Source organism: Megascapheus bottae, chromosome 13 (genome assembly GCF_031878675.1).
Source record: "Megascapheus bottae isolate mThoBot1 chromosome 13, mThoBot2.hap1, whole genome shotgun sequence".
Taxonomy (NCBI): domain Eukaryota; kingdom Metazoa; phylum Chordata; class Mammalia; order Rodentia; family Geomyidae; genus Megascapheus; species Megascapheus bottae.
Window position 1 is genome coordinate 53083848 of NC_143521.1, and position 15771 is coordinate 53099618.

The following is a 15771-nucleotide window of genomic DNA, read 5'->3' on the forward strand; positions in this document are numbered from 1 at the left end:
AGAGTCTGACACCAGCGATCCTACAGCCAGCCCAGTTCTGGAAGCCTCTCTCGGTCGTGTGGGTAACGCTCAGAGCTGCCCTTCCTAATCTGACTCATTGGCATGGGTGATCCTGTCTTCTAAGGGTGCTGTCCTATGTACCCATCAGGATACAGACTAGGACAGACATCTAGTGTGAAAGCCTGATTTAGAAACGGAGAATCTGAGGTCTTGAGCGATGAGTTTTATGGCCTCTAGTTCCTCAAAGATCCATAAAAATATAGAAACAGAAAATACAATAAAAGAAAATATATAGAAGCAGAAATAGGACAAGACTCCAGGCCTGCATCGGTGAGATCCCTTGGCACTGTGTGTGTGTGTGTGTGTGTGTGTGTGTGTGTGTGTGTGTGTACTTGTCTTATTTGTCTGCCTTTCCATCTGTGCATCTGCCTGTGTGCACTGCAGTTTCAGTGCTCAAGTTTTGTAAGGTTGCCAGGGAAAGTGCGGTGTATGTCCAGGTTTTTAAGGGCATTCCCACTTTCCCTTGCAGCACTCAACTCCAGCTTGATGTTCTGCTATAGACAAAAGACATGAGTAGAAAGACTCACTTGCTTAAAAGAACAATACCCCCCATTAAGTCCTGTGCCTTTATTGTTAGGCTTTATGCCAGTGCTTAAAGTCTTTTTTTTTTGCCAGTCATGGAGTTTGAACACTGTCTTTGGGCTTTTTTTTTTTTTCTCAAGGCTAGTGGTCTGCTACTTGAGCCACAGCACCACTTCCAGCTTTTTTCTATGTGATTCTGAGGAATCGAACCCACATCTTCATGCATCCTAGGCAAGCACTCTACCACTAGGCCAGACTGCAGGCCCCAGTGCTTAAAGTCTTTAAATGCTTAGCATGTTTTCAGTCTCCCCTTGGAGTTCTGCCTTCCTTCCCCCCAGGAAATCAAGGTGGCCAACAATTATTTGGAAATTCCTAGGCTGTGAAGCCCCCAAATATAACAGACTCACTTGGTCTGATTCCCACATTTCGTAATAAAATGTGATCATTTTATTGTGAGGAAATTGGCCGAGAGGCTCAGGAATCTATTTCCGGTTTCACAGGAAGTAGTGAAGCTAGAATCTATATCTAAACCTGCCTGAGTCTAAACTCCATGGCTGCTTTAGATTTAATTTCAGCTCTTTGAGTCTTCTGAACCAGCGTGTAGATACGATTGTTCGTATATGGATTAGAGCACCTGGGAGGGTTTCATCTGTCCTGACCTCTGCCGGGTCAAGGCAGTGACACATTCACTGCCCAGGTAATGGCAGATGCCTCAGTATGTTCCTGGTTCTGGGACGATACAGGAGAGCTGGTTGGTGGTGCCCTGTGCTTGCCCTGAGACAATCTAAGGTCCTTGACACCTTCATCTGCAAGGCTCCACTGCTAGATGGTGCTCTGATCTGATGCAGGCCCTGTTCCCACAGCGATCAGAGAGACCAAGGAGGCCTTGGAGAACATGGAAAACAGCTTGCAGAGCTTGAGTAATGGGAGTGCTCAGCTTACCCATGACCTGACCAGCGTGAAAGACAGCATCGAGAACTCACTCAGCAGCCACGACTGTTCCTCAGCTCAAGCCCAGAGCACCTGTGACCGCATCAGGGCCTCTCTAAGTCAGCTGGAGAGCAACCCCGAGCTGAGTCAGGTGAGCAGGTGGAGAAAGCTATAGGAGGCTTCCTTCTGGCTTCATCGAGCTGGTTTTATTTCTTCTTTCTCTTTTTTTTTGCCAGTCCTGGGCTTGAGCTCAGGACCTGAGCACTGTCTTTGGGGTTTCTCAAGGCTAGAGCTCTACCACTTGAACCTCAGCACCACTTCTGGCTTTTTTCTATGTATGTGGTACCAAGGAATTGAACCCAGGTCTTCCTGCATGCTAGGCAAGCACTCTACCACAACTCCCCTGGTTTTATTTCTTATCGTACTTCAAACATATTGAGAAGTTAGAAGTACAGGTCACTCTTTGCATGGCTTTTTTTCCACTTTACCATATCATCTTATCTGTTTATTTATATCATTTTATCAATATATCATTAAATAAGTAGAGAATAAAAAATACACTGTGTGTTGGGCCGGAGAGTTTGGCCTAGTGGTAGAGTGCTTGCCTAGCATGCACAAAGACCTGGGTTCGATTCCTCGGTACCACATACAAAGGAAAAAAAAAAACCCAGAAGTGGTGTGGTGGCTCAAGAAGTAGAGCTCTAGCTTTGAGAAAGCCCAAGGACAGTGGTCAGGCCCTGAGCTCAAGCCAGGACTGGCCAAAAAAAAACCCCAAAACATTGTGTTGGGTGAGTGTGTATGTATGTGTGTGTGTGTGTGTGTGTGTGTGTGGCTTTTTGTTAATTAACTAGAGATCAGAGTCCTACAGACTTTTCTGCCTGGGCTAGCTTTGAACCAGACCTCAGATCTCAGCCACTTGAGGAGCTAGGATTACAAGTATGAGCTACCAGCACCCAGTTTTTATTCAACAATATTCAGTACTTGGAATCTCTTATATCAGTGTTAAAATTTCAGGTGACTGCTGTTGGAGAACTCCAAATATTTAAACCCTAGTGATTGTAGGGACCATTCTGAAAGAAAACTTTTCCCAGACAAAGCTCCGTTGTTCAAAAGAAAGTGAGATTGTGCATTACAGTATTGACATTCCAGGCTTTGGCTATCAGATGATTCCTTTTTTAAATGTGATTTAATTTTGTAGGTCGCTACTTTGCCTTATATTTTGTTTTATACATTTTCAGGTGCCATCTGTGGATCAGCAACTTAGCAGAGTGAATGAGATTCTTAAAACCAATTTGGATGAGTTGGTCACCCAGGTACGTTTTGGGTTTTGTTTTTGGAAAACGATAGCAGCTTATAGGTGTCATTTAAAGGGTAGGCTGGTATTGTAACGAAATAGGAAACAGTCGGTGGGATTGCCAGGGCCTCAGTTTTGCTGTGCTCAGCACTTAGTGAGTACAGGGTGTGAATTCATCTTGATCCTGAGCCTCACCTTCTCTACCCAGCCAGTCAGCTGGTCTAGCTTCCTTTCTATGCACATACTGTGCCCTCTGCCTCACACTCTTTCCCCTTTCTTTTCCTAGCACTTCATTTAACAGCCTTCATATTTTACCTTCTTATTTTTTTTTATTATCGAGGTAATGTATAAAGGGGTTACAGCTATATTCGCCAGATAGTAGGTGCATTATTTCTCACACATTGATACCCCTTCTTATGTTTTTGTCCCCATTTCCCTCCCCATATATTACCTTCTTGTGTTTGTGTGTATTTGCTGGGGCTAGAACCTGGGGCCTTGTGCATGCTAAGCCTATGCCTATGCTTTTCTTAATAAACTTCTTTATTAAGATATCCTGATTAGATCAAAACATTTTTAAAAATATTGGCTCATAATAAGTTGTACACAGTTAAGGGTACTCATGATGATATGTTCCTGCATGCAAATAATGTATGTCAATATATTCTTATGCTATTATATTTGTTTTTGTTTTGTTTTTTGTTGGTCGTGGGGCTTGAACTCTGGGTCTGGGCGCTTTCCCTGAGCTCTTCAGCTCAAGACTATCATCCTACCCCATAAGCCACAGCACCACTTCTGGTTTTCTAGTGGTTAACTGGAGATAAGAGTCTCACAGACTTTAGTCCCCGGGCTGGCTTTGAACTGCAATCCTAATATCTCAGCCTTCTGAGTGGCTAGGATTACAGGCATGAGCCACCACTCCTGGCTTGCCAATATATTCTTATAGCATCACAGATAGTCTCTTAAGTTGCTCTAATTATACATAACCATCTGTAATGCTTATGTTGTCCCATTAGATTGTAACCCTCCATAAAGACAAAGAAAGGGCTGGAGCATGGCTCAAGAGGTAGAGTGCTTCCCTAGCACTCACAAGGCTTTGTGTTCAATCCTGTACTGCATGAAAGAAAAACAACAAACCAAGGGAGCACAGGCCTAGAATACTGTTTCCCTAGTAGCTATTCAAGCAGTAGAACTGAATACACGATAAACATTTCTTAAACTGTTAAGTGATTTATTGTGAATAGCGTAGGCACCCTTTTCTTCAGAGTGATGGACAACCTGAGATTACTTTTTCATAATTTGGTTTGTATTAGTATTGGAAAATAAATCCATATCATTTAAAAAATAAATAAATATGATTCAGTAGAATGCCCTGGGCCTAAAACTAAGGAAGAGAATAGCCGCATTCTTCATGATATGTCTTTATTCATAGGTATAGGAATTTCTTGAATATCTACTACTGCACTTAGTGACAAGGTGTTTACTCAGTTATTTGACATTCTTGGTCTTGGCACATGGGTGAAATTGATTCTCGTGAAGCCCCTTCCAGCCACAAGAGCCTGTGACAATGACATTCCCAGGTCCAAAGTGAAAGGGAAATGTGGACCTGTTATGACATTTGACAAAGGCTAAAGTAGAATCTAGCTGGCAGCATGCATCTTAGGAAATCTGTGAGCTCTGTACGGTTCCTGAGCAGGTATCTGTCTATAGAGACAGGCAGGGAAACCCAAACTAAACCTCTTCCAGGGGGAAAGACTGGAGGTGGAGGTGTGTTCTTTAGAAATTATATTTCTCATGAGTTAGCCCAAAGCAAGATAGCTTGGCATGGTTGTTTTGGGTTTAGTTTTAATCTCACTATCATTTTTTTTCTTCTAATGCGAGATCTATATGTCTTGTTTCATAATTGCACTGAGAAGTGAGATACTATTTGTTTTTGAAATTTACTTTGTACCCACATGTGGTGCAACACACAAATCAGGATTTCCTGCCCTCTGTGCTAATGAGGCTCTGTGCTGGATAACTCTGGTTTGGGAAACAGCGATTTCTGGGTGCAGCCATCCCAGGTATTGTGGGATATTTATTAGCATCACTGGCCAGTGCTTATACTGAGCGAGGACCATGTCATAGCCATGATACAAAAATATCTCCAACTACCACCAAATGCCCTTGGAGGAAAAAATTACCCCCTAATTGAGAAACATTGCTATAGATATACATATCCAGACCATGTGTCTGGAATAATTTTCGTAGGGTCTGTTGAACAAACAGATTGCTTTTAAATTGTGAGACCATGTTTACAAAGCTTCATTTTAATTTTTATTTAAAAAAAAACTAAGTTTACTTGGCATTTACCCAATCGTCCAGAAACAAGGACATACTAAATCCACTAGCACAACAATGTTCATTGCAGCACTATTTACCATAGCAAAGATGTGGAACCAACCCAGATGCCCCTCGGTTGATGAGTGGATCAACAAGATGTGGTATTTGTACACAATGGAATTCTATGCTGCTGTCAGAAACAATGACATCGCCCCATTTGTTAGGAAATGGAAAGACTTAGAAAAAATCATATTTAGTCAAGTAAGCCAGACTCAAAGGAACTTAGGCTCAATGGTTTCCCTCATTGGTCATCATCAGTAGAAACCTTGGGCTTTCTTAGCAGAGATTTACAATAGAGCAAAACCTAGATACATAAGGCCATATAGTATGACGCTAATTGAAAGGACCTCTAGGATATAGAAACAAAAGCCATATAATGAATGATTGTTGTCCTTAATATACTATGTTATCTCTCATCTCTCTTGCTGTCCCTTGGTTATCTCATATTGTTACAGTAGTTCACCTTGTTATCTGATATATTGTATATATGCTTATTTGGTTATTTGAAATCAGATATGGAAGGGGGAAAACAAGATGAGGGGCAGGGGTGGGGGTAGGGAAATGGGGACCAAGACATGAGAAAGGGTATCAATGTTTGAAGTAATACACCTTCTTTCTGGTAAATATAATGTAACCCTTCTATTAATTATAATAAAAAATATATGGAGAAAAAAACTGAGTTTACTAGGTTTCATTTTATCCTCTTAAATGTCCAGACTAACAAAACATTTTTCACTGTCCCAAAAGCTGTTTAGTACTTTGACTTAGTGATTTTTTTTTAAAGAAATTTACTTTAGATTCTCATAGTGTACTATCCTCATGATTGAGATTTTCTACACATCTCTGGCATCCGAAGTTACTTGAGTGTGGAAACTTTTTGACATGGTCTTTGATTTATTTACTGAAGAAAAGAATGCTCTCTTATGGGGATTTAGTACTCATGACTATACTATAGTAATCTTAGGTATAACATAAATACAATATCTTATTCTGCTTTTATGAACAAGTCAGTATTTGCCAACTGCTTTCCCACTTAACTCGAACTTATTTTGAAATTTATTTAGGGACGTAAATCCTTTGAGGAGATACCCAACAAGATAAAAAACCAAACCACGGATATTGTAGCAGGTAAGAGCCATATTTGAAGACATTTTGCTTTTCTCTTTATGTTTTTTTTTTCCTTTTTCTTTCTTTTTGCTAGTCCTTGGGCTTGAACTTAGGGCCTGAGCACTGTCCTTGGGCTTGCTCAAGGCTAGAACTCTACCATTTGAGCAATGGCACCACTTCCAGCTTTCTCTATGTGTATGGTATTGAGGAATCAAACCCAGGACTTCATGCATGGTAGGCAAGCACTGTACCACTAGGCCAAACTCCTGGTCTGCTTCTCTCTTTATTAAGCACTCTAAATTACTTTGAACCATATTGTTCTCTTCTTTTGTCAGTTGTGGGACTTAAACTCAGGACCTGGGCACTGTTTCTGAGCATTTTCACTCAAAGCTAGGATTCTGTTATTTTGAGCCAGGGTACCACTTCTAGTTTTCTGGTGATTAATTGGAGTCAAGGCTGGTTTTGACTGGCATCTTCAGATCTCGGCCTCTTCAGTAGCTCAGATTACAGGCATGAGCCATCAGCATCTGGCTAATACAGTGCTTTAGCATTTTTAAAAAGAAGTCACCAAAACGTAAAAAATAACTATCAGAGCTTTTCAGTTGTATCATCTTCAGTCAGGGTCTTAGATTAAAAAGAAAACATGAGCTGGCAAGGTGGCTCACACCTGTAATCCTAGCTACTCAGGAGACTGAGATTTGAGGATCAAGGTTCAAAGCCAGCCTGGCACAAAAGGACCTGAAACTTTTATCTCCAATGAACCCCTAAGAAACAGGAAGTGGGGCATGGCTCAAGGGTAGGGTGGTGGCCTTGAGCTGAAGAGCTCACAGACAGTGCTCAGGACAAGTTCAAGTCCCGTGACCCACCAAAAAAAAAGAAAAAAAAAGAAGACATGACACTATCTTAAAGATAACCCAGTCAAGGACTGGTCATGTCAGAATGGGTGCCCAGAAAATAAAAGAGTCTATGTTCAAACCGTAGTATCACCAATTGAAAGCAAAAAGAGAGAGGGAGGAGGGAGAAAGGCAAGGAGGGATATGGGAGGGAAGGAAAGATGGAGAAGGAAAGGAAGGAGGGAGGGAGGGAAGGAAGGATGGAGGGAGTAAGGAAGAAAGGAAGGGAGGGAAAGAAAAGGAGCAAGTGCTAGATCCTACAGTTACTATGTCTCTGAATGCCATTTCATGGATGGTAGATTGCTGTTATTGTAGAAATCATCTTGTAATAGGGTTTTACAGGTATGTGCATGAATTCCAGTCTCATTTTCAGTGCTTTCTAAAAGACATCTGTGTATATGTAAGTCTTGGGCCTTAGAATCATTATAAGTTTTGTTTAGCATAATATAGGAAAAAATGCCTTGTGCATGATAGGCATACCCCACATTTTAGCCACTTATCCATTAAAAAAATAGTGGGAGAAATTTCAAACTTGATTTCAGCACTGTTTCATTAAAGCCTGTTGTTTTGTATAGTCACTGCTTTTGGAGTCTTGGCTTTCTTCATGCTTGCTACAGAATCTTATTCTATTATAAACATGTTTGTAATGTGGAGAAAACAACAAATAGCTCATGCTAATGTTTCTGTTTGGTTCTTATAGTTTGGCTGTCACCATCGTTTTTATGTGCTTCATGTTGGAAAGTGCATAATGAATGTCCATTTATTTTCAGAAGTTAAAGAGGTCTTGAATTCCATTGGCGACAACATTGACAATGTTTCCCAAAAGATTCCTGTTCAGAGCACGTTGTCATCCTTCACAGATTACCTTAACAATACTGAGTACTACTTCTACTATTACACGTCCATGGTAGAAATGAATGACTCTTACTGGTGAGTTCTTCCTTGGTGCTGGAAAGCTGGGAGTGAAGCTTGCTTATGGAACTACATAAAAACCTGATCTATCACCAAGATAATCTTATGAGAACAAATTGTTCACATAGGGACCAACTCGAGATTGTAACGATCAAGAAAAGCTAACGCTGCGCTCTGGTGGCTCACACTTGAAATTCTAGTTACTCAGGAGACTGAGATCTGAGGATTTAGGTTTGAAGCCAGCCTGGGCAGACAAATACAAAAGACTGTTCTCTCCATTTAACCAGCAAATAACTGTAAGTGTGGTTCAAGTAGAAGAACCCCATCTTTGAGCAGAAGAAAAAGCAAGAGAGCAGAGAGGGTATTCATAGAACTACTAAGGCTCAGTAGCCCTTTGTTTTCGACAGGATCCTGGACTCAGAATGCCAGGTGGGTTATGGCAGGAGGCAGGGGGTTTAAGTCAAATCAGGTCTGGCTACGCTAGGAGTCATGTCTGTTTGGGATAGGCCACCCCAACAGATACCAGAACAAACATAGAGATGACCACTTCTCAGTGACCTCAGAAACTCAACAGAGATCACAGCTTCGCAAATGAGAAAAGAGAGTGTCATTTCTATCTGCTACTCCCCCCCCCATTTCTTTTCCCCTTGCTCAGTGCTTATTTGAAAAAGAAATTCAATGACTTATCATCTAAAAGTTAGCTGAGGCTACAATCCCTGGCTTATTTGATTTTTTTTTGTCCCCAGACTGGCTGCTGATGGCTTTTATTATAATTACTAAAGTTGCTCTTAATTGGATGGAAAGCTTTTGCTTTTGTTGGGAGGTACTGAGCAGGAACAATTTTTTTTAAGCATCTTGAAAGTTGGAAAGCATTTCTTCTGCCTTGCATGCTCCATCGTTTCTGGGAAATGGTGGTGTCATCTTGGGAATGCCAGGGAAACATTACCCTAAAATGTCTCACAGGACCATTAGAAAATTGAGATCTACATCCTGTAGGCATTTGATTTAGAATGCTCATAAAATTCAAAATGTCCTCTGCACCTGCCATGTAGAGTGTCTCGGGTTCAGTAAAGAACATTGTGCCCCAAAACATTCCTGCCAGTCACAAAACATTTTCGAGAAAGGCCAGGGAGAAGAGCCTGCTGCTGCTTTGAATGTTGACAGATGGCAATCTGTCCACAGCTTCCAGCATCAAGGATTTTGAAAGGACATAAATGACCAGGAAAAACTCAGGAAGTGCTACAATCCCCTTGTATTTTCCCCTGTGGAAGTCACTTCAAGGGAAGGACCACGGGGTGGGGGGCGGGAGGAAGGGAGGGAGGGAGGAAGGAAGGAAGGGAGGACAGATGCCTTGAAGTTAAATGGAAAGCTCTCCAGTCTCCCATTCTGAGGAGTATGCAGAGACTATGATGTTAAATGGCCAGGCATTGCTCCAGTCCTCCAACCTCAGCCCATGACAGGTTGGGAGGCTATCACATGCCTGTTGTCATGTTTTCACTTTCTTTTATCAGTTGGCTGGGTAGCTTGATCATCTGCTTCCTGCTGAGTCTCATCGTGATGTTTTTTTACCTGGGCTTGCTGTGTGGCGTATGTGGCTATGACAGACATGCTACCCCGACCACCAGAGGCTGCGTGTCCAACATGGGTGGCATCTTTCTCATGACGTGAGTGCTTGCTCCTCTTCCTGGAGTGCGGGCGGAAACACAGGAGGGAGAACCCATTTGAACCACGTGTGTAAGCCACACACCCCAAGTTCCAAAGGTGCCTTTCCTTGGTGCGGTGCTACCTTCCTTTGGCTTGCATCAAACACAACAAATAAAAGTAAGCTCTGAGTTAATTGCCTTTGATGGATCAGCTTAAACACATTTTGTATTGAGAGTGAGCTCCTTCTTAAAGCTCACGATCATGAACAGTTCACTTGCTTGAGTCTCCATTGTTCCTTTTTTACATTCATTCATTCACCAGAAGCTGAGCTCATCTGTGTCAAACCCTTTCGCTGTTATTTTGTTTTGGTGATGGAATTGGGGGATTGAAATTGGGGCCTCGAGCTCTCACTTTGTTTCACTCAAGAATGATGCTCTGTCACTTGAGCCACTTCTGGCCTTTTGCTAGTTAGTTGGAGTATGGGAGTCTCTGGGACTTTTCTGCCAAGGTTAGTTTTAAACCTTGATCCTCAGATCTCTGAATAGTTAGGATTACAGGCGTGAGCCACCAGCACCCGGCTTAGAACACTGCTTTGTATGGTCAACAGTGCAGCCAGTGAGACTCATAGAAACTGATTGAGAACAGGGTCTGGACACCCAGCCCCTGTGGGACTGAGACAGTGACCTGAACTAGATTTAAGAACAGGGGAGAGATACAAGGAGTAGAGCGCTGGTGGCAAGCTGGAGAGACTGCCCTGGCTTTGACAACATCTGCATCCAAGTCCATGTCTTTGGGAAATCTTTACTCCAGTCCAGAAGGCAGAAGCCAAGCACCGTGGCTGGGAGTGCCAGCCCTAAAGATGGAGAAGCATGCTCCTCACAGGAGCGGGTGGGCTCCAAGCCGGCATTCTCTTGCTTCCCTCCTCTTCTCTCCCCCTTCCTTTTCCTCCCCTTTCTCTCTCCATTCCCCTTCTTCTCTTTCCCTTCCTTCTCCCTTCCCCCCTTCCCCTCCCTCCTCTTTTACAACCATCCACCACTCCCTACCTCTGCAATGATCATTTCTACTCAGATGCATTCAGCTTCCTCTGTGTCCCCTTTTCACAGTAGTTGGCTTTGTCTACTTCTTCACAGAGGAGAGCAAAGCTGCCCAGCCATTCCCATACGAAACCTCCAACATCTTCTCTCTAGGCTGTCAGAGGCAGAAGGGTTGCCCTTACCCCCCCCCCACCACTCCCAGCAGGGTTCCCCATCCCTCCCCACCACGCCCACTGTCTCCCCTGGCTCCCTTCCCTTCCTCCCTCCTGAACTTTCTTCTCAGCCTTTTCCTGTGCTCTGTTTGCTCCTTCATGACACCCCAACTTAACAGAACTTCCACCAGTACCACCTCCAGCTTCTCCACACAGCCTGCCACGTCCTTCTCTCCATGAACAGTACAGTGCCCTCCGATTTAGTCCCCTCTTCTCTTCTGACCAGCAGGGCCAGAAGGGTTGCAACCCCAGAGCACCTCCTTCTGCAAACGCCCTCTCCCTCCCAGAATCTCCTTTTTCCTCCCATTGACATCTTCACACCCCTAGGCTTCCTCCTACTCCCTGCCTCTGTGGCTCTTCACCTTGGCCTGGTTTGTCACTCTCCTTCCACCACCTCTTCTTCAGGCAAGTCATAGGCTGCTTTTGTCTCGGATCCAACCTCAGAGCCAAAGAACTAACTGCTGAATCTGCCTCCCATGTTATCTCTCTCTCATCCATTGGCCTCTCTCCATCACCCTCAGCCTGATCAGTAGGCCTTTCCAAGCCCCAAGCCTCTGCAGTGACACCCATCCCTGTGACCCAGTCTAAACATTCTTCAGTCTGTGTATGCCAAGAGGGCTCTGGTTCAGAGAAATCGCTGGTGTTTTCTCTATACTTCAAACCTCTCAGTTGTTCCCCCTGCCCCTGGGACTTTCTAGGGTCCATTTAGTAATGGACCCTAGAGGCATTCCAACTTGCCTTCAAGCTGCTATGTATGCCATTTTCCACCACCCCTGTGGATGCAGACTGCTGCATCAGCCTGCTCCTTTCAGACTGGCATGGGTGCTTTCCCAGCATGGAGTCTATTTACTCTAATCCTTTGCAGTGTGGATTGGTTCTCACGGACACCAGCATCTAAGCCCCTACCTATCCTGATAGACAGCCAGGTACTGGCATTATCCTCATGATAAACACATGCCAGGCATGGAGAGATCCCAGTGCTGGGATTTTCCTCTACTCACTCCTGAGTGTGCCAGTCTATTTAATGTGCAACACACTGAAGACCACAGTGCATTGTAGAGACCAAGTGGGTAATGTGGGGTAATTTGTTATGGAATGGCTAACTTTGTATTTCTTTCTCTCCCAGTGGAGTTGGATTGAGTTTCCTCCTTTGCTGGATATTGATGCTTTTTGTGACTTTTACTTTTGTCATTGGAGCAAATATGGAAAAATTGGTCTGTGAACCTTATGCAAACAAGAAGTTATTCCAGGTAAATTTGATTTTCTTCTTATTGTAGGAAGACTTGAAATTCCTGTTTAGATTTGGGTTTTACCCCAACTTGGGGGTCATTTCAAGAGCAGTGATTAATTAGGAGTAATCTGATTTTAATTCACAAATTGAGATTGTTTCTATCTGTAATAGCAAATGCACATACACACATATCTATATGTTTATGTTTTCTTTCTTTTTCTTTTCTTTTTTTTTTTTTGCCAGTCCTGGGCTTGAGCTCAGGGCTTGAGCATTGTCCTTGGACTTTCTCAAGGCTAGCACTCTACCACTGGAGCCTCAGCACCACTTCCGGCTTTTTGCTACGTATGTGGGGTACCAAGGAATTGAACCCGGGTCTTCGTGCATGCTAGGCAAGCACTGTACCACTAGGCCAAACTCCAGGCCCCGTTTTCTTTCTTTTTTATTGCCAGTCCTGGGGCTTGAACTCGGGACCTGGGCACAGTCCTTGAGCTTTCTAAAGGCTAGTGTTCTACCACTTGAAACATAGTACCATTTCTGTTTTTTTCTGTTTATGTGGTACTAAGGGATTGAACTCAGGGCTTCATGCATGCTGGACAAGCACTCTACCACTAGGCCACACTCCTGGCTCCTGTTTTCTGACTATAAGTGAAATCAATACCTGGAATATAGGTCTGAACATTGATGTGAATTACAGTATTTGTGGAGAATGAGCTTTTTCTCAGTAGTCATTTCCAAAAGTGACTCATTTCCAGATCCTTCTATACACTTTTAGGGTTCTTGATATTTAAAGAGTCTCAACGGTGACAAAGATGTTCACACCAATGGTTTGGGGCTCTGCATTTGAAGTGAGTGAGCTTGGTAAAGCACACCTTCCTGGCAGAAGATTGTCCCTACTGATTGAAGTTGACTTTCACTTTTTCTAAGATTGAGTCCTACCATCTCTAGGGCTTGATCTGCCATTTTGCTTTTTATCATCAGTGAGGAAACATTGAGTCCATGTGCCTGCCTTTAATCACCTCCTAGTATTTTCCTCTAGATTCTGATTTTTAAAATATATTTCTGTTTCCCTCTTTTATTGCATTTGTATTTCTCATCATTTGTAAAATGAGGTAAGTGACTATGAAAGAAACCAGTTCTCACAGTGGTATTCGTTGATCAAGGAAAATTAAATGATGAGTCTTGCTGAATCAAAGGACCTCTGTTTGAGCTCTTAGAAAATAGTAAGAAGGAAGTGTGGCTCAAGGGATAGAGATCAGGGACAGTGCCCAAGCCAGAGTTCAAGCCTCATGACCCACAAAAAAAAGGGGGGGCAGGGAGTTTGACCTAGTGGTAGAGTGCTTGCCTAGCATGCACGAAGACCTGGGTTCGATTCCTCGGTCCCACATACATAGAAAAAAGCTGGAAGTGGTGCTGAGGCTTAAGTGGCAGAGCTCTAACCTTGAGAAAGTCCAAGGACAGTGCTCAGGCCCTGAGCTCAAGCCCAGTACTGGCAAAAAAAAAAAAAAAGTTTGATCCAATCCTTTCATTTTTGGGGCCGGGAGTTTGACCCAGTGGTAAAGTGCTTGCCTAGCATGCATGAAGACCTGGGTTTGATTCTTCGGTACCACATACATAGAAAATGCTAGATTTGGTGCTGTGGCTTAAGTAGCAGAGCTCTAGCCTTGGGAAAGTCCTAGGCCCTGAGTTCAAGCTCCAGAACTGGCAAAAAAGTAAACATAAAATAAAATTTTTTAAAAAAATAATAAGACATCAAGATAGTTTTCATTATCTCCTGTGCAGTGTTGAACCATTTGAAAGTAATTGAAACTGTGTGTGTGTGTGTGTGTGTGTGTGTGTGTGTGTGTGTGTGTGTGTCTGTGTCTGTGTGTGTCTGTGTGTGTGCTGATACTTGGATTTGAAATCAGAGCCTCATGTTGTTGTTTAGCTTTTTCACTCAAGGCTGACACTCTTACCAATTGAACAATGACTCTACTTCTTTAAAACTATTTATTTTGAGCATCCCTGATCAGCAAAATCTGGTCCAAAATATTCCAAAGTATGAAGCTTTTTGAGCGCAAATGGGAAATTCCTCATCATAAAACTTTGTTTCATGAACAAAATTATAAAAAGATTGTCCAACACACATGCTAGATACATAATATATAGAGAGATACTATATACATCTATAGATATTATATATCTACCAGTCTTTATAGATGGATAGATATATTGATGTTCGATTTGTATAGAATATATAGATATTCAATTGATGGTGTATATATATGTTGGTATAAAAATGTTTCAAAGCACTTTCTTGTTTGTTCCAGGTTTTGGACACTCCCTACTTACTACATCAGGATTGGAAGTATTATCTTTCTGGCATAATGTTCAGCAACTCAGATATTGAGCTCACTTTTGAACAAGTGTACAGGTATCCCAGGCTGCATTATATATTTGGCTGCATATGAAGTCCCTCAGCCCCCCGCAGTGAGAAGTTTGCTGTTGTGGTCTTTCTCCATAATGCTTGGGTCCCTTTCCCCTTCAGGTCTCGTCAGCCCCGTAGTAAGTGTATGTGGAGATTTCACAGCCGCCCAAGTCCGTACTCACATGAAAGAGCCAGGGAGTTCTCTCTGGAGACGAGCACATTCTAGATCATCTGTGAAGACTAGGCTTGACCCCATCCCTAGATCCTGAGGGACTGAGGTCTTCTACATGATTTAAGCTTTTTCCAAAGAAGCAGTGGTTTGTTTCATTTTTAGGGTTTTTTTTTTTTGTCTTTTGCCTTTTAGCAAAGCTTCTGAAGCCCAAATAGTATATACTATTCCTTTTATATTAAATGTCACTCTTGCTTTTCAGCATATACCTTTGTTAGATGGTAAAATGGTTCTTCTGGGCCACAGATACATGAGCTCGGGTGTGACTAGATTACCAGCTCTACTCTGAGCGAAGTAGTTAAGGGATTAGTTGACAGCAAATCACAGGATACTTTTGCAGCAATGACACTTTTTTATTTCTACTCTGAGTAAGACCAGAGGTGACTGGAGGACATGCTGTAATATGGCATATTCTTACTGAATAACAGGGAAAATATACATGGCTCTAGTGACTGACTTCAAGGACAGACTTATTTTTTAAGTAGATACTTATTAAGTAGATATACAAAGGGGTTGCCATTGAACAAAGCAGTTTATGAATCTACTGCATCTTGCTCAATGTCACCCTTTCAGCATTCTCCCCCACCCCTCCCCTCGATTTTCTTAATTTTATAGGCTATGCGTGTCTTAAGAGATGATAGAGACTCATCCTATCAGCCCATCCTCTGCACGCCTCATTCTTAGTGACCAAGCAGACCATTTTGGACTCCTTCGATGAGAATTTATTCCTAACAGTTTTCAAACTTGATCCCAGCACTACAGAAGACAGCACAGAGGAGACAGATAGAAGGATGTTCATAGTCTTGTGTAATATGTTTTCATCATAAGGTGGTTAATACAGCAGAGGAAGAAAAAGCAGGACTGGATGGTACCAAGGCCACACATTAGTGACATTGATATGTCACAGGGAGAAGCGCTGA

At 42.7% G+C, this 15771-nt stretch overlaps 1 protein-coding gene across 4 annotated transcripts in view; it reads left to right on the top strand.

Moving 5' to 3' along the window:
• Prom1 (prominin 1) overlaps positions 1-15771 on the top strand; it is a 71600-nt gene that overhangs the window by 38632 nt on the left and 17197 nt on the right. For all 4 annotated transcript variants that reach the window (XM_090343808.1, XM_090343807.1, XM_090343809.1 and 1 more), the window contains exons 8-14: positions 1446-1663; positions 2751-2825; positions 6250-6313; positions 7956-8115; positions 9609-9761; positions 12114-12237; positions 14525-14628. In XM_090343808.1, coding sequence (XP_090199934.1) covers positions 1446-1663; positions 2751-2825; positions 6250-6313; positions 7956-8115; positions 9609-9761; positions 12114-12237; positions 14525-14628 — 898 coding nt within the window. The remainder of the gene's footprint in view (positions 1-1445; positions 1664-2750; positions 2826-6249; positions 6314-7955; positions 8116-9608; positions 9762-12113; positions 12238-14524; positions 14629-15771) is intronic.